The sequence below is a fragment of the Grampus griseus genome (genome assembly GCF_964374135.1).
Source record: "Grampus griseus genome assembly, chromosome: 3".
Lineage (NCBI taxonomy): Eukaryota > Metazoa > Chordata > Mammalia > Artiodactyla > Delphinidae > Grampus > Grampus griseus.
In genome coordinates, this window is record NC_139019.1 from 124,607,015 (window position 1) to 124,630,964 (window position 23,950).

The 23,950-nt window shown below is 42.4% G+C and overlaps 1 protein-coding gene across 1 annotated transcript in view; it reads right to left on the bottom strand.

Annotated features, from left to right (window-relative positions):
• Nucleotides 1–2,195: 2,195 nt before the first annotated feature.
• The window catches only part of SH3TC2 (SH3 domain and tetratricopeptide repeats 2), a gene marked incomplete at its 3' end in the record, with an annotated part of 63,596 nt that continues 41,841 nt past the window's right edge, over nt 2,196–23,950 (bottom strand). Inside the window, exons 13-17 of the mRNA XM_082651789.1 lie at nt 9,600–9,750; nt 7,427–7,549; nt 6,038–6,188; nt 4,059–4,255; nt 2,196–2,387 (exon numbers count right to left, since the gene is read on the bottom strand). Coding sequence (XP_082507915.1) covers nt 2,196–2,387; nt 4,059–4,255; nt 6,038–6,188; nt 7,427–7,549; nt 9,600–9,750 — 814 coding nt within the window. The remainder of the gene's footprint in view (nt 2,388–4,058; nt 4,256–6,037; nt 6,189–7,426; nt 7,550–9,599; nt 9,751–23,950) is intronic.

Genomic DNA, 23,950 nt, shown 5'->3' on the forward strand with positions numbered 1-23,950 from the left:
GTGTAGGTATTTATGTGTGTGTGTGTGTGTGTGTATATATATATATATATATATATATATATATATATATATATATGTATACTTGTAAAAATTGAGAAGTATCTGGCCAAACAGAAACTCACGTGAGAAGAGACTTCAAATGATAAGCTCAATGTGAGCCAACAGTAAGATGTAGCTGATGCGGAGAAGAAAAATCTTAATGTAATGTTAAAATAAAACATTAAATCACATTAAGTATGGTAATGACCCTCTTTGCTCTCCACCCACCAGCCAATACCAGTTATAGGAACCACACTATCAGAGGGACAGAAATTGGCATCTGGCCAGAGGAGAGTAATAGGTCAGTCGCAAAAAGAGAGAGGGTCTGTAACCTGAGACAAATGGGGAATGGTTCATGGCATGGGTCCCAGAGCCAAGCAAGCCTTCTGCAAGCACGAGATTTGTTAACCATTCTGGCATGCCTGTGCCCCGTCGGTCTCCCAGGAATGTTGAAAGGACTCTGCATGGGAGGTTAGACTATCTTCAACATCCCTCCCTTGGGGATTTTATGGTTTGTGGTGGGAGCAAAACCACATCTATCTTACGTGGTAGTGGACTAAGTCACTTCATTTCCTTTCTGGTGAAGAATACTCTAGAGTAACAACCAACCAAGCTCCTAAGAGAAAATAAGATGTACCAATATGTACACAGCATTGGTGACTAGAAGGTGCACTATTGACTCAACTCCCCACCCCCATCCCACACCACCACACCACCAATCATCTGGTTGCTCCAAGGAGCTAGAAAGTAAAGGCAGAGGGTCTTAACAGTAAATCTAAGCTGTTGGGGGTCAGATGGCGATCCCTATAGCTAGCTCTTACATGTGTCCACATTTCCGAGCAAGAGTGAACCACCAGCATCAGGGTCATTCGAGATGCTCGTTAATAATGCATGTTCCTGGGGTGTCTCCCAGGTCTACTGAATCAGAATTATTGGGGTAAGAACCAGAAAGTTCATTTTCTGCAAGTTCCCCGGGTGATTCCTTTTCACATTCTCTGAGAACCATGGTTCCAGAGGAGTGCTTCTTGTGCTTCAGTGTGCATTAGAATCACCTGGAAAACAGGGTAAAGCCAGGGATCCTTGGCCCCAGAGACTGTGCTTCAGAGGTCTTAGGTGGAGCCTGAAATTCGCATTTCAAACAATCTCAGAGGTGACGCTTATGTTGCTGGCCCAGCCAGTCAGTGGACCATACTTGGAGCTCACTGCCTTAGCAAATTCCTGATTCCGTCATCAAGGGACTCATATACTGTGGTAGTCAGCTTCTCCCCACCTCCTGGCATCCACACCCTTGGTAATTCCCTCGCTATCTGTGTGGGTCGGACCTAGTGACTCATAGATAATTAATAAGATATGCAAAAATAACTAGTTTTCATCTTCCCTCTTATTAAGGACACAAATGTGTGAATAAATGTAAATGAGCAATATTTAATAATATACACTATTTACATGTAATTTACGTCATAACTTCCTTAGTGCTCAATTTTTAGGCTTTGACGCTTGGGAGCCTTCTCCTGGGTTTATGGGAGGTTATAAGGGAGCAGAGCCTCGGGGCAGGATGGAGATGGTGCCTCCACATCAGACCTCACCTCCTGTGCATTCCACCTGGCCATCCTCAGGCTGTGTCTTTTGAGCTAATAGCATGGTGAATTCCCTCCTGCCAGTCCCTGTGACAGGAGGAGTGGCACCCCCTCTGGTTGAATAGAGAAAAAAAACAAGTGACTAGTTTCTCTGCTGGCAAGGGGAGGGGTCTTTCCCTGAGAAAAGTCAGTGAAGGGAACAAAGTCCAATGGGCTGGTCTTCTCTCCAGTGCAATGCCTGATTTCTTCCCTGAGGGAAGGAGACAGCTTTTCTAGGGGCAGGGGTCTCATTTTCTCTAGAACTGTGTGTCTAGAAAGTGCATTTCAGGGTCTGTATGTGTGGAAGGGCCACAGTCTACTGGAAAGGTTCTAGACACAAAGCCAGGACCCCTAATCCCTGCTCCACCGTCCATGCCTTGTGTGACCTGGAATGAGCCCTCTCCCTCTGGACTATGCTCTTCCCATTCTGAGATGAGAGGCTGGGCCAGGTGATGACTTGAACCCCGCCCCCAGATTAACAGCCTAGAGCAGAGAGGTAGCTTCTGACCATGCAACTGGTCAGAGATGGGACAGCTGTCCTCAGAGGGCCAGGCCCCCGCCACTCAGCCACCGCGCCCTCTCTGAGGAGCGCCCAGAGGGGCTGCTATGCCAGAGGGGGCTCTGGCAGATGTGGTCCAGCCTGGTCCTAATGATGTCCTGCAGCTCCTCGTCACCCAGCAGGACTGCTGCAGCCAGGGCCAGCCGGAAGTATTCAGTGGCATCGTGGGCATCCTAACCCCCAGCATGGGGGCAGAGAAGAGATAGCATTAGCAGACATTTCCAGGAAAGGCTAAGAGGCAGTGCAGGAAAAACTAAGAACACTAGCTTTTGTCTGCCTGACATCCTTTCCCACCCTCTTCTCCTGGTTCCTTGGGGGAATTCTTCCTACCAACTCCACTGCAGTTCTGTGACAGTGCTAACCCTGGCGGCCCTCCTCCTCAGGCACAGGAATGGCACCTTACCCAAGCTCAGACAATCATGAAGCAGCATCACCCTGGGCACAGAGCTTCAGGTATGTGAAAATGACTCAAGCTGACCTGTCCCAAGTCACTCTCTGGGACCTTTGAAGTGTGATCTAACAGAGAAAATGGTTGCTCACCCTTTTAGATGGGTGCTTGAGCCTGTCAATAACTAGAGGAGAAGAGGCCAAGAAACAGAGAGAAGCAGAAACATTCAGAGCCAAGAGATACAGAGAGAGGTGGGGAAATCCATGATGACATTTGAGTACCAGCATCCAGAACTACCTGAAATTAAACTTATACCTGAACTTCCTCGTTCCTTGAGCCAATAAAATCTCCTGCTTTGCTTAAGCTACTTTGAGTTGAGCTCTTTCCCTTGAAATCCCTAGAGCCCTCGGTTGATGCAATCAGATCACACATACATTGTCCCACTTCCTGGGAGCTGTGGGACAAAGGCAAGCTCACTGTGGGGGAGTCCTTCACTACCCCATCGTCCCTCCCTAATGGTTGGGATGCAGAACAGGTGGTTCCTCCGGTGAGACTCAAAAAGGGATGACTGGTTCCCGTTAACCTTCATCAGTCAATAATAAATTTAGGCCAGAAACACTCTGGCAAATAAGAAAAAGACAACAGAGCTGCCCTAAGGGTCCCCTGGGGGCCAAACACAGGAGTGACTCAGAAGCCACTGTATGAAGAGATTAAGCATTGTGCTGGAGCAGACAGAGACCTCTGGTAAGGGCAGCCAGTGCCCAGGGACAAGGTTCAAGGGCCAGAATTGTAACTGAGAATTACAGACCACACACACAGTTCTAGAAGTGGCTGGAAAAATAAGAAGTTCTGGATTCAACTCCAGCAGAGCAAACAGGAGAGTCAGGGCTATGGTCTTCTTAGGACCTAGGCTTACTTACATTCTAAGACCCTGCATGTTATTATCTCAAACATGTTAACACGTACCTAGATTTCTCCTAAAATAGTTTATACAACTTTATAAGAAGTGAGTTGCAATTGACTAATTAATCTATAACATTTTTAGACGTACAGTTAAGAATTAATTTTGATTTTAATTTTGGAGCTTATAGTTCTTTTGTTTGGGGGTCTCATGCATTGTTTTGGGTCTCATATATTTTCATAGGTCCTAGAGGAGCTCACAGGCACTAGACCAATGTTCCCATAGTGCCTGACAGATGAAGTGGGCCCAGAAGTCACAGCAGGACAAGGAAAGAGAAGAACTAGGGCCTGTCTCCTCAGCAGAGATGGGAGCCTCTTTGAGGTCTCCAAGGGGGCTAAGTGAAAAGAGTCATTGCGTTCCCAGAGGAGCCACTCCCCACCCTATGAGACAACACTCCCCATCTTACCCCTCTCAACTTTACCCTGAAGGTTCAGGGTGAGGAAAGAATATAGTTGGACAGTAGCTCTCAGATGACCTTGGAAGCCTGGCTCTTACCTTCAGCTGGTAGAAGGTGAGTTGGCCCAGGCGATAATACACCTTGGCATAGTATAAGCCCTCCTTGGGGCTCTGCAACCAGGGTGGACAGAGCGACAGAGTCTTCAGGTAGCAGTCCTCAGCCATCTCGTACATGTGCAGGGAATAGTACACAGTCGCCAGACGGTGGAAGGCCACCAGCTCCTGCCTCTGATCTCCTAGAAATTGGAAGACTGAGAGAGATATCCTGAAGCCAACACTTTGCATCATTAGTTCACTCTGTACAATTCTTTGAAGATCTACTAGGTATCAGGGACGGAGCTTGGGACATAGCAAACAAAGCAGAAGTCCTGCCCACATGAGGCTTACTGTCTCACAGGACACAGACATTCCTTAAATAATCCCACAAAGGTAAGATTACACCTGTGATAAGTGCTACAAAAGAAAACACAGGGATCTGTGAGAGTGACTAAGTGGAGTATGTGTTCTGGACAAGGTTTTCTGGGACAATTCCTGAGGAACATTTTCTCATTGTGGATGTCACTGTAACTCAGAATTCTGGGAAATAATTATTTCCAAATCTCTGTGATGGGAATGGTGACAAGACTAGCTCGATGGAGTAGCTAAGAATTTCTGACAATGAATAACTTCATATAACAAATGTTTTCTCCACATGAAAGTCTCTCTCTTCAGAGTTCTTCTCTGAGGCTGTCATCAGCAGCCCCTAGTCACCCTCTACCCTTCACCAGCTTTCAGTCTCAAATAAGCTACAGAGACCCATTCACTTTTAACTCATGCTTTAGAATCTTGGTGTCTAAGGGATCTTTGACTTGTTCTGGTTTTGGGTGGATTTCTTGTTTCAATAACTAACTCTTTTAACACAAAGTAGCATTTAAAGAGAACAAATGCTTCCAATTGTGTTTTTGGAGTATTTGCAAGGTGGCTATTTGATGCAATCTAAAAACATCGCTTTTAGGCTTCAAAGAGCCAAAAGCCAAAGCTAAAGGAGAAAATCCAACTCTCTGATATGGAAAAGTCCAGTCACAGGGAATCACATGAAATGGTGGATATAGCCTCCTTTCAGCTTCTGTCCAAGGAAGGACAAAGAATGCTCCAGAGGGAGCTGCCTGGGCCCCCAAGGTCTTCCTGAGATTAGCAGACAGTTGCACAAATAAGGTTTTCTGCAGTAAAGGGAGAGGTAGGAAAAGAGAGAGAGCCCTGAAGTGCAATTAAATACAATAAAGTCCAGTACCATCCACATCTCATGCCCTTGAGAAAGCCCAGAGGTCCCTTCTAGAATTATCACAGAAGACTCCATTTGCCTTTACATCTAATCAATCCTCCTCTAATAAAACCTGCTTTTCCTCAAGCACCAACATTCAAGATGAGTTTATCTTTTTTCATTCTGCCTCTTTTTTTTCTGTTTTAATGACTTACATTGTTTCTCATTAGCTTTTGTTGTAAATGCAAGTATTTCAGCTACTGAGGGAGTAAGGTTAACAGGAATCTGACCTTCATTTACATTTCAATTCCATAAGAAAATGTGTACTTGACTAATAATTAACTAATTAAAAAGTTAAGGCACAGTGCTTTTGTAATGGGGCATTGCCTGTGCATAGGATAAAATACCATTTACCCTGGACTCAGAATAATACCAATAATACCAACTATAATATAATAATTAGTGTGCACAGGTAACACTTATCAAGGACTTATTATGTACCAAGCACTGTGCTATGGGTTTTACCTGTATTATCATCGGTCTTCATAACAACTGCATGCTGTGGGTGCCATTTTTAATCCTCATTTGCCAATGACAAACTTGAGGTTTATAGATGTTAAGTGGCTTGCTTATTAACTGGGGGCTCCCTGACACTTCGACCTGGAATTTGAACCCACGGAGTCTGACTCCAGAGCCTATGCGCTTACAACTTTGTTGTCCCTCCTTAGGAAGTGTTACCCCCTCCCATTCAATACCCTGGACAATTAGGACCACCAACCTGCGACTGTGCTGAGTCTGGCCGCCAAGGTGGCAAATTCCAAAGCCTTCTCATAGCCTTCCAGGCTGATCTGCAGCTCTGTCAGCTTGTTGAAAATCCGGAGCTCGGTTTTCACTGCCTTCATCCTCCTTGCTAAGGGAACAGCCCCAGCCTGAGAACAGAGGCACAAGGAACCTTAGTCTAGCTGAGAATCATTGGCACATACCATACTCTAGGAGGCTGTACTGCATCCTACTGCCAGGGGTTGAGGGATGGCAGTGACTAAACCCAAGGGGGAGATGGCACCTTCCATGCATGGCTTTTCTCAACTCGCTCTCCTGGTCCTTGCTCTTGGTTGCTCTGCCCGGACCTCAGAGGTGGAAGAACTAGAGGTCATCAGGCTCCCTGAAACTGACAGCAGGAAAGGGATGATGACTTTCCTCAAGGTCACATGAGAAGTTACTCACCCGCCAGCTACACGTTCCCTTAGCGCCCACAGTGCTCATCTACAAAGTACATACGTGGAGTATGTGCATAGTGTCTGAGAGTCCCCAGTAAATAGTCATTTCTATTATTTTTATTATGATAGAACTTTGGGCAGGTCACTTCATCTCTCTGAGCCTTAGTTTTCTCATCTCTAAAATGCATATGACCAAGAGCACCTCAATAGTCAGGGACATGTTTCTTGTTCACCCCTAGCTCAGTGCCTGGCACATACTGGGTCTTGATGAATGTTTGATGACTGAATAAACAATTGAACAAGCGAATGAATAAGTATCTGAATAAGTGAAATATTAAGATCAAATAAGATAATGAGTTTTCCCAAACTTCAGTCAGTGACGAACAATTATGATTCTTCACATATCTGCTTAACATCTGGACATTTATTTCATTAGTATTATTTCTTAAATCAACTATCTTCTATTTCTTGCCTCATTCTTTGCAATAATATCTGTGATAGCATAGGTTTGATGAACTGGTATTATACATCTTTAATTTTTTAAATATATTCTAATGCATACTTAATGAAAACATAGTAAAGCAAGTGCTCACCCATGGACCAATCATCTCCCACCATACCATGTACATAGGAACATTCTGGTCAACATAAAAGTGTGCTACCAACTGTAAAGTACTATGCACCCAAAAGTTGTAATTATTATGATATATTCTGTCAGGAAAGATACTTTATTTATCAAGCCTGAGAATGACAGAGTTTATCAGCTCCTTCTTTGAGAGCCTGCTAGACTGAAGACAGGGAGAGCCTGTGGGCATTGGATGAGGAAGGGAAGACAAAGAAATACCAGCAAGACAGGGGAAGGGGACGCCAGGTGAACTCCAAGTGGCCCTGCTCATGTTTGTGCCAGAACCTAGCTAGGGATACTGCTGACTGTGCAGCCCACAACTTACTCGGTAATACTCCACCGCACGATGCCTGTGGCGGGTCCCATTGAAGAACACATCACCTGCTTCCTCGTAGAGCCTGAGAGCCAAGGAAGGCTCCTCTGACTTCAGGGCTTTCTGGATGGCTGCCTGAGTGGGACAGAGACTGTTGTCAAAGGCAGAGAGAAGGACTTTCCAAATGTCCACAGGACTGGCAAGAATGAGATCCTGACCATCTAGCTTAACCCTCTGCTAAAGTTCCCTGAACCCTAAATTGTCTTTACACTCATAAGGCTAGTAAGATTCACTAGTCCAGCATTTCCCCACCATGCTATGAGAGATTACTTTGGTGGCCCTAGAAATGGTTTTCAGCAGCACACAAACATCTTATAATAGTTAAGTATTTATTTTAATGTGTTTCAGAAAAAAAGATTAATCATATTCAAAACCTCTGCTTTTAGATAGCATTGTTTAGTGTAAAAAGCTAAGTTGATTTGAAGTTGAGCCAAAGAAAAATAAGTAAATAATGGTACAGAGGTACCTGGATATGGCAAAACTATAAACTTGATGTATAAATGACTGAAATTTGGGAAGAGTGATCTCATCCAACACCTACAGTTCCTAGATGAAGAAACTGAGGCTGAGACTAAGGAGCTTTCAAGTTTACATCAATAGTTAGTGGCAAACAAATGCTAGTATCTTTCAGCCCATTACCCTTCTCCTGGCCCCATGACCCCTTTATCTTGAACAAGCTACTTCACATTTGCACCTAAACAAAATGTGATGAGAAAGTAGAAAATGTACCACAACATCTGCAGCACAGCCACAGGACCTCAAATATCCTTAGGTAGAAATTATTCACCTCAGTGGGAATAACTGCAGAACATCAAGTCAGGTGGCAGTCTAGGGTTGTGGGTGCCTGGGACCAGCTCTGGACAGTGAATTACTGGGGCAAGATCCCTCAGTTATTTTTATTGCGTATGCTGCTACACAAAGATAGAAGCAGTGAGATGGAATCCTAGAGTCAGGAGTTCTGCCACCAAGCAATGAACAACCCCAATAGCTCCCTCTGGGCATTTGTCTCCCGGAGACAGAAAGGCAAGACTGAATTGTCTGCTCTCTGAAATTCTTCCAGCTCTAAAATCCCAAGGCAGAATAGAGTCTGCAAGTAAAAGCTTTAAGTCACACTGCTGGTGTGCAGTTTTAACCACTTACTAGTTGTATCACTTTAGGCAAATTACTCAGCCTCATTGAGTGTCATCTGTAAAATGGGAATTTCAGTAGAGACTCCTGCTGCATTTGTAATGAGGATTAAACTATATCAAGCACATGAAGCGTTTAGCAAAGTCTCCCATGCATAGTGAGGCTTCAATCAATGCTATACAACCCCATTATTAAGTCTCGGTGGAAGTGAATTTGTGTGATTGTAAGTAATAGAGTAAGGGGGAGTAAAAGGGGAGAAAATGAGAAATGGGAAGGAAAAAAAGATAACAGGCATATTTTTGATGGAGCAAATCTTATATACCATTGTGTCAGTATCGTACAGATAATGATGATAATGAAATACCATTTATTAAGCATTTACTAGGTCCCAAGCACTTAGTTAATGTTTATATGCATACGTTTACTATGCAAATGTTATACCTAATCTTTATTAGAGACAGGTCCAGCCATGAAGAAACTGAGGCCCAGAGAGCTCACGTAGCAAGCCCAAAGTCACACGGTTCATAATCAATGGCCCTGTGATTTGATTCCACACCTATCTTTTTTAAAGCCCAGGTACTTAATATCTCAGATATTAAAGATATGCAAACCAAAAAATCATAAAAGAACAATAATGTTAATACCACACACATGTCAACCTTCCCTCAAACTGCAGCAAAACCCTGAAGTCAAGGTGTGTGTCAAGTTTTGGAAAAATGGATAAAACTGACATGACAGATGAACGAGTCTCCCACCATGTTCTCTGCGAGCTCACACGTGCATATGGGACTCGGGGACTGGCCCTTTGCTGCTTGTATTCAGCCTGCCAGACCACCTTGGTTTCCATCTTGGGTTCAGGGCGCAGCCCAGAGTTGACCATCCCTCCAAGGGCTTGACGAGGACATCACCTCTCCCTAGTTCTAGCTGATCACTTTGGAGGGTACAGCTGCCTCCCCGCATGGCCCAGGTCAGCAGATAAGCTCTGCAGGAGGCCTACCTGCAGGTACAGCTCCACCAGCTCGTCTTCCTGCATGAGGTAGTGGAGTCGCCCAGCCCCAAGCCAGGCCTCAGCAGCCTTGTCTCTCTCCCCCAGGTCAACGAAGATACGCAGGCTCTCCTTGATGCAGGTGAGGGACCTCCTAAGGGACCTGGGGGTGGACATGGACTCATAAGGTATGAGGGTTCAAAGCGGCCCAGACTCACTCTGCACAGGAGGAAACTGAAGCTCTGGCAGGGGAACAACATTGTTTCAGAACACACAGAGAGATTGAGGGGCAGGGGAACAACATTATTTCAGAACACACAGAGAGATGGAGGACTGATCTGAATCTTCGATCTGCCTAAACCAGCTGTGAGAACTTGAGAAAGTACAGAATCTCTCTGTGACTTGGTTTTCCCATCTGTAAGATGGGGATAAACTGTACCTGCCTCAGAGGATGGCTGTGAGGATTAAATGAGATAGAGTGCTTAGAACAGTGCCTACCATAGAGTAAGCACTTGATGAATGTTTAAATGTTAGTTATCATTTTTATTATTACTGGCCCATGGTCCACCCAACTTTTGACTACTCTATAACATTTTTTCATAAGACCCTAACACAGTGGATGCCAAATGCATATTTATTGAATAAATCACAAAAGAATGACCACAGTGGTAACTTTATTATTTTTTTTTAATTTTACTTTATTTTTGGCCACGCTGGGTCTTCATTGCTGCGTGCGGGCTTTCTCTGGTTGTGGTGAGCTGAGACTACTCTTCGTTGCGGTGCACGGGCTTCTCATTGCGGTAGCTTCTCTTGTTGCAGAGTATGGGCTCTAGGCACGCAAGCTTCAGTAGTTGCAGCACACAGTCTTCAGTAGTTGCAGCACGCGGGCTCAGTAGTTGCAGCACGCAGGCCCTAGAGCATGCGGGCTTCAGTAGTTGCAGTGCGTGGGCCCTAGGGAGCACAGGCTTCAGTAGTTATGGCTCATGGGTTCTAGAGCACAGGCTCAGTAGGTGTGGCACACGGGCTTAGCTGCTCCGCGGCATGTGGGATCTTCCTGGACCAGGGATCGAACCCGTGTCCCCACCATTGGCAGGCGGATTCCTAACCACTGCGCCAGCAGGGAAGTCCCATAGTGGTAACTTTAAATCATCAAAAAGATTTTGATGTTTGTATAAGAAGAAAAATCAAAGAAGGGTGAAAGTTTTGGTGCTTAACAGAGTACTCTTTAATTATCTGGAAATTGTTTATGTAGAAAACTCTTGCTCCATGTCAGGAATTAATGAAGAAATGAGGCATAGGTAATGCAGTGTTGAACAGGTTCAGAATTCCAGAACAAGAATCAGCCCTGGGCATCACCTAGATAGTAGTTCTCAACTCCAGCAGTAATTAGAATCATCTGGAAACTCTTTAAACATGCATACACAGGCGAAGTCACCCCAATGTGTTGACATGTCATGCTAGCCTGGGACACTCTAGCTCAGGCACCAGCATTTTGTCAAAGCTCCTTATTAGTTACTATTGTGACTCTACTGTGCAGCTTGGGTTGAGACTCTCTTCTTTTTCTACAGAGAAAACAGGCCCGGAGATGGGAGGTGACTTGCACAAGGTTGCACACCACACTGGGGGACAATCAAAGGCCAGAACTCTGCTCTCCTGAGTCCCAGTCCAGGACTTGTCCCACAATACCCATATTCCTCACACTGTGATTCATGGCCCACCTGCACCAGCATTACCTGTGGAGCTTATTAAAAACACAGACGCCCAGAGCTCCCTCAGACTGACTGAATCAGAATCATCATGGTAACCAGCCAGGAATCTGAATTTCTTAGATACACCCAGGTTATGCTCCTGTGCATTGAAGTTTGAGAACCACTGCACCAAACCATGCAAATCCTTCTAGAAACACTGACCGTCAACCCCCAAGTCTGTAAACAGTTAGGAGGTCCTCATCAAACATGGCTACCATCTCATGATGGGCAACCCAGCCCCCAGGCCCCCTTGTGCACAGTGATGGAAACAAGCATTGCTTGTGACTAATGAGGCCCTGATTCATCTTGGTAATGAGGCAGCTATTAGCCTTCTGTAGAAAGCGCCAGGCATTTGGCCCTTGTAAGTCCTGAGAAGAAAGAACTCTAGTTTTCCCTATTGCCCTGCTCTTGACATGATATTTATTGACATCAACGATGGGCACTGGCCACCCTCTGTCAAGAATCAGAATGTCAGACTTGCTGCTCAGACTGTGCTGTGAGCTGAGAAGCTGCACACTGTGCTGAGGTGGTCACCAACCTCCTTGGCCTGATAACCACAGGCCTCCTTTACTATAGGAAGCCCTGTCCTTCTCTCACCCACTCCGTATCCACCAAATGCCCAGGAGGGCTAACAGGTTCTGCAGACCTGGCCTCTACTGCTCTCCCTACTCCCACTGGAAGAGTTAATGAAGAGAGGAGCCATACATCTCACCCTGATCCTATTTCCTGCTCTGTTTTTGTTTATTACCATTTGCTGTCCTGGGAGACCCCTGGGCTATGGTTGTTTTCTCCAGACCCCCAGGGAGCAAGATTTGGGTTATCACAGAGAAGCCAACTCACAGAGCAGGCATTACGATCTTAGAATTTTTCTCTCTGAGCTCACTATGACTGTGGAAGAGAGGAGGTCAGTATTCCTCTCCAGGAAACACCCCATGGGGGAAGGCAGGACTTACAGAGACCCAGATGCTCACATTGCACTATCAAGACTCTATGTGCGGGCTTCCCTGGTGGCGCAGTGGTTAGGAATCCGCCTGCCAATGCAGGTTCGTGCCCCGGTCCGGGAAGGTCCCACGTGCCATGGAGCAACTAAGCCTGTGCGCCACAACTACTGAGCCTGTGCTCTAGAGCCTGCCAGCCACAACTACTGAGCCCACGTGCTACAACTACGGAAGCCCATGTGCCTAGAGCCTGTGCTCCGCAACAAGAGATGCCACTGCAAAGAGAAGCCTGCGCAATGCAACGAAGAGTAGCCCCTGCTCGCCACAACTAGAGAAAGCCCACGCGCAGCAACAAAGACCCAATGTAGCCAAAAATAATAAAATAAATAAAATAAATGTATAAAAAACAAAAAAGACTCTACGTGCATGGGTTTTCCAAAGACCACTGCCTCCACTAAGTCTTATACCTGATCCATGACTCCAATAAAAGACAAATGCCTTATGGTCTAGAATTGGGAAGTGGTCTCCAGCTTCCTTGGTTGTTTCCTATCACCATTCACCACCCCGTGTGTTTGTATCTGTCACTATATCACCCACCAGATAAGCCACTAGCTTGGCCTGGAATGTCCCAGCACCCCAATTCCTCCAGCCACCACCTGCAGGCCCTAGGTGTGGGCTCAGCTCCCAAATCAAAGAAGTAAGGAGCACGGCTGGTGGAACAGCACAAATTCAGTCTTGATCTGAAGTCTCATGTATTCCCGGCTAGCTATGCCTGGGCCCTGGCATGGTATCTCCTCTCCTCTCAAACCCTCAGGTTTCTCTTTTTCTCATTTTTCCTGCCCCCAAAGTTCAATCTCTGTGGCTGAGTCCTTGTTTCTTCCTTCCTGTGTGGACATCAGCCATGAGCCTGTGGTGAGGTGACCTCAATACACCTGCATTCCCAGACTTCCTCTTACCAACCCCTGCTGCGGTTTTCCAGATCCCTGCCCTGCCTGGATGAATGTTTGACCTCTGGCCAGAGCCCAGCCTCCACTAACTGGTCTTATCCTGTTTCCATAATGAGAATTGCCACTCACAAGGGGCTGACCCTGGGCCAGGTGCTGCGATACAAACTTTCAGTACACATTCTCTCATTTACTCCTCACAGAAACCCCAAGCCATGAGAGTTCTTAGCCCATTTCGTACATAAAGAAACCCAGTGCGTTTTTAAAAACGTGTCCATGTTTGCACTGCTCATTTCTAAAGTTTTATGTTGAGCTCTCTGCTGTTTTGTCTTGTAATAACAGCAATGACAGCAAATATTACTTAACATTTATTGAGCACTTAGCATGTGCTAGGGGCTTTACATGCCTAATTTCATTTAATCATCACAACACCACTAAGAGAGCAGTACTATTATCATATCTATTTACAAATGGGAAAAATAAGGCTTTGAAGGGTAAGTAACACAGACCAGGTAATAAACCCTGAGATCTAAATCCCAGGATCTAACCCTGAGAATGGACTCCAGAGCCCCCTACAAACCCTCAAGCAGTGCTCAATTTCTGGCTCAGAAATCAGCTTGTGGGAAGGTTTTGCTTATTTTACCACTTTAACAACTTCAAAATTCTGAAGGACATAGGCTACCTCACACCCTGAACAAAGCGCCCCCATTGGCAAAAATTGGGTGGTGCGGTACATCCTAGCCTTGTGATCAAATGAGAACGTGTCAGCAAAAGCAATTCTTTCCTTGTTTATGATTCTAAAAATGTTAGGGATTAGTCATATTAACTATACTGAAAACCAAACACTGAAGCATTTTTTTTTTCAGTTCCACAGAAGTAAGATGCACAGGATAAGAATAAGAGCCAGGAATAAGGACTTATAGGCTACTATTGTATTCACATGCAAAGAATCATTATTTTGCAAAGACTTGTTGCATGCAAGGCATTTCTTTCTAAAAAATAATATGCACACCCTTTGTGGCACTTAGCACCATTTATGTGATACCTCTGGCGATTATGTATATAATATCTACTTCCTGAACTAGATGATAAGCATTGTGAGCTCAGGGACTATATCTCATTTGTCCAGTTTTTAGCACAGTGCCTGGGCCATAGTAGATGCTCAGCAAGTATCTGTTGAATCTATCCAATAGAGCCACAAAGTTCTCATGGACCCCACCTGGTTCAGCTCTAGAACTGAGTCTATAGACATTCTAGAGTACAGTCTGTATTGTGTCACCTGGGGACAGAAGACAAGACCCCCTAAAGACCTTTCTCATTCAGAGATTGAAAAACTTCATCAAACTAAATTCTGTAGTCATCACCCTGAAGGCAGAGAAAGCAAGACTCAGAAGGTACTGAACAAAGGGACAGCAAAGTGTCCCAAGACAAAATCCTGAAGGCTGAGCCAAAGTTTTCACCATCTACTTGCCCTCCCTTACTATCCACCATCACTAAACCCTAGAGAAAACCTTTCAAATAGGAGGAATATAAATAAATAAAAAAGCAGTAATGGGTGGTGAAAACCACCTTAAATTAAGGATTCAGGGATCTGCGCTAATACCGGTGAGGCAGGTAGTATAAGCAGTCTGGACTCTCCATAGCAGGCGGAGGTCAGAGCAGAAGACAAATGAGGCCATATTCATCCATACAATTCTGAGAGGTTTCACCATACCGTCACCTACACCTACTGCTTATTGAGGGTGAAAATGATTGGCTGAGCAGGCAGAATACATACAGAGTAGTTAAGGACAAGCACTCTAGGCCAAGGGTTGGCAAACTATGGCCCATGAGCCAAATCCAGCCTTCCACCTGCTTTTGTAAACAAAGTCTTATGGGAACACAGCCACATTCATTTATATATTATCTATGGCTGTTTTCACACTACAACTGCAGAACAGAGTAGTTGTGAGAGAGACCACATGGACAGACAGCCTAAAACATTTACTATCTGAGTTTTTATTAGTGTGCTGACTCTTGTTCTAGACACAGATTGGGTATCAAGCTCTGCTGTGTGGCTTCATGCAAGTTACTTGACCTCTTTTTTCTTTTTTTTTTACATCTTTATTGGAGTATAATTGCTTTACAATGGTGTGTTAGTTTCTGCTTTATAACAAAGTGAATCAGTATACATATACATATGTTCCCATATCTCTTCCCTCTTGCGTCTCCCTCCCTCCCACCCTCCCTATCCCACCCCTCTAGGTGGTCACAAACCACCGAGCTGATCTCCCTGTGCTATGCGGCTGCTTCCCACTAGCTATCTATTTTACGTTTGGTAGTGTACATATGTCCATGCCTCTCTCTCACTTTGTCACAGCTTACCCTTCCCCCTCCCCATATCCTCAAGTCCATTCTCTAGTAGGTCTGTGTCTTTATTCCTGCCTTACCCCTAGGTTCTTCATGACATTTTTTTTCTTAAATTCCATATATATGTGTTAGCATACGGTATTTGTCTTTCTCTTTCTGACTTACTTCACTCTGTATGACAGACTCTAGGTCCATCCACCTCATTACAAATAGCTCAGTTTCGTTTCTTTTTATGGCTGTGTAATATTCCATTGTGTATATGTGTCACATCTTCTTTATCCATTCATCCGATGATGGACACTTAGGTTGCTTCCATGTCCTGGCTATTGTAAATAGAGCTGCAATGAACATTGTGGTACATGACTCTTTTTGAATTATGGTTTTCTCAGGGTATATGCCCAGTAGTGGGATTCCTGGGTCGTATGGTAGTTCTATTTGTGGTTTTTTAAGGAACCTCCATACTGTTCTCCATAGTGGCTGTACCAATTCACATTCCCACCAGCAGTGCAAGAGTGTTCCCTTTTCTCCACACCCTCTCCAGCATTTATTGTTTCTAGATTTTTTGATGATGGCCATTCTGACTGGTGTGAGATGATATCTCATTGTAGTTTTGATTTGCATTTCTCTAATGATTAATGATATTGAGCATTCTTTCATGTGTTTGTTGGCAGTCTGTATAACTTCTTTGGAGATATGTCTAGTTCTCAATTTCTACGACTCTTTCTCCCTCATATGGTCATCCTGAGATTGCACACTGCTTGGTAATCAGTACATGCTCACTGAATGCCTTCTGTTACTATTATGACCATCATTTTCAATAGGGATGTTGACTGTACCAGTCCAGAGGTCCACTGCAACCCCCTGCCCCCATCCAACCTCCACATCCCCTCCTGGGGGATAGGCTGTAGTCCTCTCTCTCCTTTAGTACCTATACCCAGAGAAACATCAAACTCAGTCTGTGAAACCTACGGAATATCTTTCAAATGTATCCTCACCTTTCCATTGCTATGGCTATTCCCTTGGCCCAAAATGGTATTCTCTTACCCTTCCCCACTTTTCAAAATCTTTCCTATCCCTCCAGGGCATCTTTAAATGCTATCACCTTTATGAAGTTTTCCCTGACAGATGTGCCAACCAGCAGCTGAAAGTGTTCTTTCCTCTCCCTCCAAACCTGCCCCTGCAGATGCCTGTCATCTCGCCCATGAATGCTTCCTGCCTTTGCCTGCTATGGCTTTGAGCTTTGTGAGAATGGAAATCCCATGGGGGTAGTTTAGTTGAAAAAATGTGTCCATTACATCAAAACCCACTTAATAAATTTCTCCTAGAAATCAGTGCCAGGAACAAATCTGCTCCAACAGATACATTTGTTTATATTCTTTTATCAGACAGTGGGAGCCTCCTATGGTTTTTCCCCCTTTTACCTCAGCTACCAGGAAGCTTAGAGCAAAATTACAGTAACCACCTCCAGGTGCCTGGAAACACCTGTTAATCTACATCTGTTAGCTGGTCTTTGTTCTTTTCTTTTTTTTCACTAAGGCTTTGCAGGAGTAGGTGATTTATACATGCTAAATAAATATAGCATTAATAGCAGTTCTCCTTGATGAACTGAGCATCCTGAAAAGGGATAACCACCTTATGTTTGCAGAGGCTTCCTCTGACACCTAAGGTACTTCCCATCTTCCTCTTAGTATTGCTCATATTAGTGGGAAAGGAGGAAAAGTGGATGTTTATTTCCTCCCAATTATACAAATACGAATCTCAGATATTAGAATTATAGAATACTAGGATTAAGAAATCCTAATCTGGATCAACTTCCAGAATGATGAACTAAGGATCTCCGAAAATCAGTCCCCCACAAGAGCAATGAGAACCTGGGCAAAAATTGTCACAACCAACTTTTCAGAACTCTGGAAATTAACAAAAGGCTTGCAACTATTCAAGAAGTGTACTCAAGAACAACAGCTGAATCTCCTTAAGAATAGTGTCTTTTGTTGCTTTTTAAGTTGCTCTAGAGACATCTTCTCTCCCCAGCTCTGTGACAGCCTTAAAAACTAAAAGCCTCTCAACCATGGTAGCTGGGAAAACAAGCAGCCTAGCGCCACTGAAAAGAGCACAATGAGTGTGGAATTCCCCAGCATTCTATCCCCAGGGAATTGTCACGATTTTACCTGCTTGGAAGTTCATTGAAAGCCTCCACTCACAGGGCTTGTTTTACATAAACTAACTCAGAGATGGCTCAGTATAAAACAATCTTTTCCCTGAGGTGTTTGTCCAAAAAGATCAGCAGCAATTGTTTAACATTGCTGCTGTCTGAGGTGGTGAAAACATTTGGAGCAAACAATACACTGACAAAAAATAAAAAACAAAAGGAAAAGCTAGGAAATGAAATGTCCATTGGAGGCTTTGAAAAGCTCCAAGGTAATCCCAGGAATCTAAAAGACCACACAAGTATAAAACTGTGTGCATGCCAAGGAAACCCCTGAGGTTGTTATTAATTAAGATGTTAATTATAATCCCCAGGGTAACCACTAAGAAAAGAGCTGAAAGAAACATAGTAAAAGAAATGACAAATTTAAAATGGAACAACAGAAAATATCTATTTAACACAAAAGAAAGAAGAAAAGGAAGAATTTTCAAAAGATATAAGAAACACAGAAAACAAATAGCAAAACAGGCAGACATGAATCCCACCTTACCAGTAATCACATCAAGTGTAAATGGATTGACCACTCCACTCAAAAGACAGAGATTGGCAGAATGGATTTTTAAAAACAAACAACAAAACAACAATAACAAAAAATATGACTCAACAGTATGCTGTCTACAAGAGATACACTTTAGTTTGAAAGACACAAATAGATTAAAAGTAAAAGTATGGAAAACACTTGGATACACCATCCAACAAGACCTTGAATGGCTATACTAATATCAGATAAAAATAACAAAATTGCCACGAAAGACAATCAAGAAAAGTTTATAATGATAAGAGTCATTCCATTCAGAAGACATAACAATTAGAAAAATAATGCATCTAAAAATAGAGCCTCAAAGTACATGAAGAAAAAGCTGACACACTTGAAGGGAGAAATAGACAATTCAACCACAATAATTGGAGATTTAAATACCCCACTTTCAATAATGGATAGAACAACTAGACATGAGAACAAAAGGAAATAGAAGACTTTAGCTATAAATCAATTAGACCTAACAGACATCTCTAAAAACAATGAAAATAATGGCAGATACACATTCCTCTTAAGTGCACATGGAACATCCTCCAGAATAGACCATATGGTAGGCCTTTCTCAATAAATTTAAAAGGAAATCATACAAAGTATGTTCTCCCACCACAACTGAATGATATCAGAAATTGATAACAAAAGGAAATTTGGGAAATTCACAAATATGTGAAATTTAAACAACACACTCCTAAATAACCAAGGGGTCAAAGAAGAAATCACAAGGGCTATTAGAAAATACTTTGAGATGAATGAAAACAAAAATACAACACACCAAAACTGGAGTAAATGGAGTGAAAGCAGTGATCAGAGAGAAACTTGTAGCTGTAAATATTTATATTAAAGAAGAACGATCTCAAATCAATAACCTAACATTCTACCTTGAGACACTTGAAAAAAAAAAGAGCAAGGTAAAACCAAAGCAAGCACAATTAAGAAAAATAATAAATATTAAATCAGAAAAAAAGATGTAGAGAATAGAAAAACAATGGAGAAAATCAATAAAATCAAAGGTTGGTTCCTTTAAAAGCTTTTGTTAGTCTGGTCAAGAAAAATAAGATAAAAGACTGAACTAAAGTGGTGACATTACTACTAACAGAAATAATTACAGAAATAAAAAGAATACATACAAAAATCAGCTGTATTTCTATACACTGTCAATGAACAGTCTGAAAGTGAAATTCAGAAGACAATTCCATTTACAATAGCATCAAAAACTACTTCAGAATATTTAACAAAAGGAGTGCAAAAATAATATTCTAAAACTACAACACACTGTTGAAAGTGGTTAAAGCATGCCTAAATAAATGAAAAGACATTCCAGGTTCATGAATTGGAAGGCATGATGCTGTTAAGATGGCAATATTACCCAAATTGATCTACAGATTCAACATTATCCCTATCAAAATCCCAGCTGGCTTCTTTGCAGAAATTGAAAGCTGACGCTAAATTTCATATGGAAAGGCAAGGGACCCAAAATAGCCAAAACAACCTTGAAAAAGAATAAAAAGTTTGGGAGACTCACACTTCCCAATTTAAAACTTACCATGAAGCAATAATAAACACAATAGTGTAGTCTGGCATAGGTCAGACATATAGATATATGGAATAGAATTTAGCACCCAGAAATAAACCCTTACATTTATGGTCGACTGATTTTAAACAAGGGTGCTGAAAACATTCAATGGGGAAAAATAATTTTTTCAAAACGTGGTACTTGGGCAACTGGATATTCACACAAAAGAATCAAACTGGACCCCTATCTCACACCATAAGCAAAAATTAACTCAAAACAGCTGATTGACCCAAATGTAAGGGCTAAAATGACAAAACGCTTAGAGGGAAACAAAGAGGTAAATTTTTGTGACCTTAGATTAGGCAACGATTAAAAAAATAGATAAACTGAACTTCATCAAAATTAAAAACACTTGTACTTCAAAAGATGCCATCTAGGAAGTGAAAAGAAAACATATGGATTGGGAGAAAATATTTGGAAATCATATATCTGATAAGAGATTTTTACCAGAATACATAAAGAACTCTTACAGCTCAAAAATTAAACGACAAACAACACAAAAATGGGGCAAAGAATTTAAAGAGACATTCCTCCAAAGATATACAAATGACCAGTAAGCACATGAAACGAAGGTCAACATCTTAGTCATTAGGGAAAGTAAATCAAACCCACAATGAGATATCACTTCATACCTAACAGGATGGCTAAAATAAAAAAGACACACAATAACAAGTATTAGCAAGAATGTGGAGACATTGGAGCTCTCATACTTTGCTCAAAGGAATGCAAAATGGTGCAGCTACTTTGGCAGTTCTCCAGAAGTTTAACTATAGAGTTACCATATGACCCTGAAATTCCGCTCCTAGGTACATACACAAGAGAATTGGAAAAATATATTCACCCAAAAACTTGTTCAGGAATGTACACAGCAGCATTAATCATAATAGCCACAAAGTTGCAACAACTCAAATGTCTTTCAACTTATGACTAGATAAGTAAACGTGATATATCCACACAACAGACTAATACTCAGCAATAAAAAGGAATGAAGTACTGATACATGTGACAACATGGATAAACCTTGAAAACATTACCCAAAGTGAAAGAAGCCAGTCACAAAAGGCCATATCTTGTATGATTCCATTCATATGAAATGTTCAGAATTGGCACATCCATAGAGACAGAAAGTAGATTAGTGGTTGCCAGGCTAGGTAGGGGTGGGTTAATGAGAAGTGACTACTAATGGGTATAGGGTTTCTTTTGGGAGCCATGAAAATGTTCTGAAATTAGATAGTGGTAATGGTTACAAAACTCTGTGAATATGCTGAAGATCACTGAACTGTATATTTAAAAGACAATTTTATGCTATATGATTACATCTCAATAAAGCTATTATAAAAAGCTCAATTCGGGGCATTCTTCTATAAGAGTCCTGAGTAACCAGCCTCTACTTGAATACGTGTAATGATAACACTCTCTCATCTACATAGGGTAGACTGCTCCATTTTTGGACAGTTCTTTTGAAAATTGTTTTCCTAACCATTAAATTCCCCACCATCTACCACAGTACCCAGTACATCAGAAGGGCTCCTATAGTAGAATAAAATGCTGGATCAACATTTCATAGTGATATTTTTAAATGAAAAAAGTAACATGAGAGTATATTATGTAACAGAGTTTCTATCATAATCCCATTTAAGTAACTAAAAATGTGCAAATTATATATACCTAACATATATTTAATATAGAGGACATGTATCATATATAATCTTTCATATGTATAGAATATTTCTTGATGGATATTTAAAAATCTTTAAGTAGTTACTTCTGAAGAGTCTTAGGAAAAGGGAGGTTGCAATAAGACCTTTATTTTTCAACTATAACCTTCAGTACTGGTTTAATTTTTTTTTACCATAAGCAAATATTATAATAGAATTTTAAACAACTTAAATTTTAGGAAAAAAAATTATTTTTGATTTGGGTGGTAATCCCTGATATTCCAGTTCACTATCTGTTATTTGGGTCCTTATCAATGCAAACTCCCTGAGAAAAGACCCACTCTGTTCTGTAGCTAATGCTCTGTAGGCCAGGCTCTAAACAGGCGGTTGGAAAGGGCATCTGAGGTTCCACTGACAGCCGTCTGCCGACTGTAATTGTCACTGAAGACCAGAAAGTCTGCCTCCAAGTTGCAAGCACCATTTTTCCCTTACCTGAATCCTGTGCAAAGAAACCAAGGGCTCCCTCGGGCAAACTCCCTCATTCTCCATCTGAATCTCCTCTCTGGCAGCCAAGTCAGCCAAGTCAGTGTGCAGCCTGCAGCTCAGGGCTGTAAGCTAGTGGACTAAATAAATAATTTACTAACTACTTGGCTGCCCACACAAACATGTATGTCTCCCTGTTCTATGCCAGACACGAGGTCTGCCCAGATGGAGTTTATAGTTACTACATCAAGACCTTCTGAAGCTACTGCAGAGTCTTTCAAAACCCCAAAAAGTTTAGGTCTTTGATCTTGAAGCCCCACATCTTTAAGAATCTGCCTCCAAACTTCAAGACTCTCTGAAGGAATTCTTATACTAATAGGGCTATTGCCGGTGTCAGCATAGCATAGCTGGCTGGTCCTAGGCCTAACATTTTAGAACTAGAAGGCACCTCATTCAATTTAACCTTATTAATGGGGCAACCAAGAGACTTCTTTAAGGACATGTTATTAGCTCATGGCAGGCTCAGGTTTCCTGACTCCTAATCCAGTTTTGGTCACTCCTCTCCCTCTCTGTGGCCTGTGACTTCCTCCAGACACTTCTTGGAGCAAGCGCAGCCCCACTCCTTCTCTCCCATCACTCCCATCACCTAAGAAGTCCAGTGGTCCTTCACACTGCCTTAAGAAAGGCCTCTGCACTCTGTGTTGAGAGCATCCAGGGCTTACTCTTTGGTTTTCCCCTTAGGATTTCAGTGGGTTTTGACAACTGGAGGTGGGAGGAAGGCTGTGAACAAAGGATGGCAGTTGGGTAGGTGGACTGGACAGTGATTAATCAGAGACTGAACTTGTACACAGGGAGGGGTGGCAATAAACCTGACACATGTTTGCCCCCCATACTCCAGTTCCTTAAAAGTCAGCTTTCCCAAAGCCCATTCTCACTATGCCTCACCATGAATATGACTATTTCATCTCTAAGGTTAATTCAAGCATACCTTCTGGATCTGCTCCAAAACCATACAAACTCCTAGGGTGTTCTGAATAGAAGCATGGTACGGCTGGGGCCCAACTTCCTGTCCCCTCACAGGCTGCAAGGATCCAAAACTCCCTTCCTGGGACTAAAGCAATGGGATATTTGGAGGATACCTGATTCTTAGAGGGACGAGATGAGGGAGAGGGAGACAGAATGGGAGAGAGAAAGAGAAAGAGAGAATTCGTTATCTGATTATTAGTGATCTGACGGACCAGGTGCCCAAGTTACCACGTTGCCTAGAAAAGCAAAAATTGTCATTTAAATAGCTTCTCCTCAATCACCTCTCTCTGCTCAACACTAGCAATTATCCCTGTTCTACATTAGAAGTCAGTCATAATTTTATGAATACAATGTTACAATGCTAATCTGTCACAAAGTGAAATTAAATATCTTGCAAACCATGTAGAATTTAATGGAATCAATTAAAGGCTTGTTAGAAAGCAGAACTGCAGGCCGTGTCACTGGCAAATGAGGATCAGGTAGATTTGACCAGTAAAAGATAGAAAAGGGAAAATCAGCAAAAAATGGAAGGATAATCCACTTGAGAATAATTTAAATATCAAAGTGTGAAAAAAAAAAGGCTTGGATAAAAAGTTAAGTTTTGGGATATTTTTGCAAAAATGAGTCTTTCTAAGAGAGTGCTAAAAGTCAATCACAAAACAAAGGAGGTTTAATTGTGCTATTATACAGTTCTGTCAACACAATTAAGCTGAAAAGTTAACAGTTCTTTTGTTGTGTATTTATTCTACAGCTTAGTGCATAGTTGCGATGACAACCTAAGCTTCTTAACTAAAAAGTGAAAATAAACTTAGTTTCACCCTTTCCAGTTTCATTTTATTTATTTATTTATTTTTGCGATACGCGGGCCTCTCACTGTTGTGGCCTCTCCCGCTGCAGAGCACA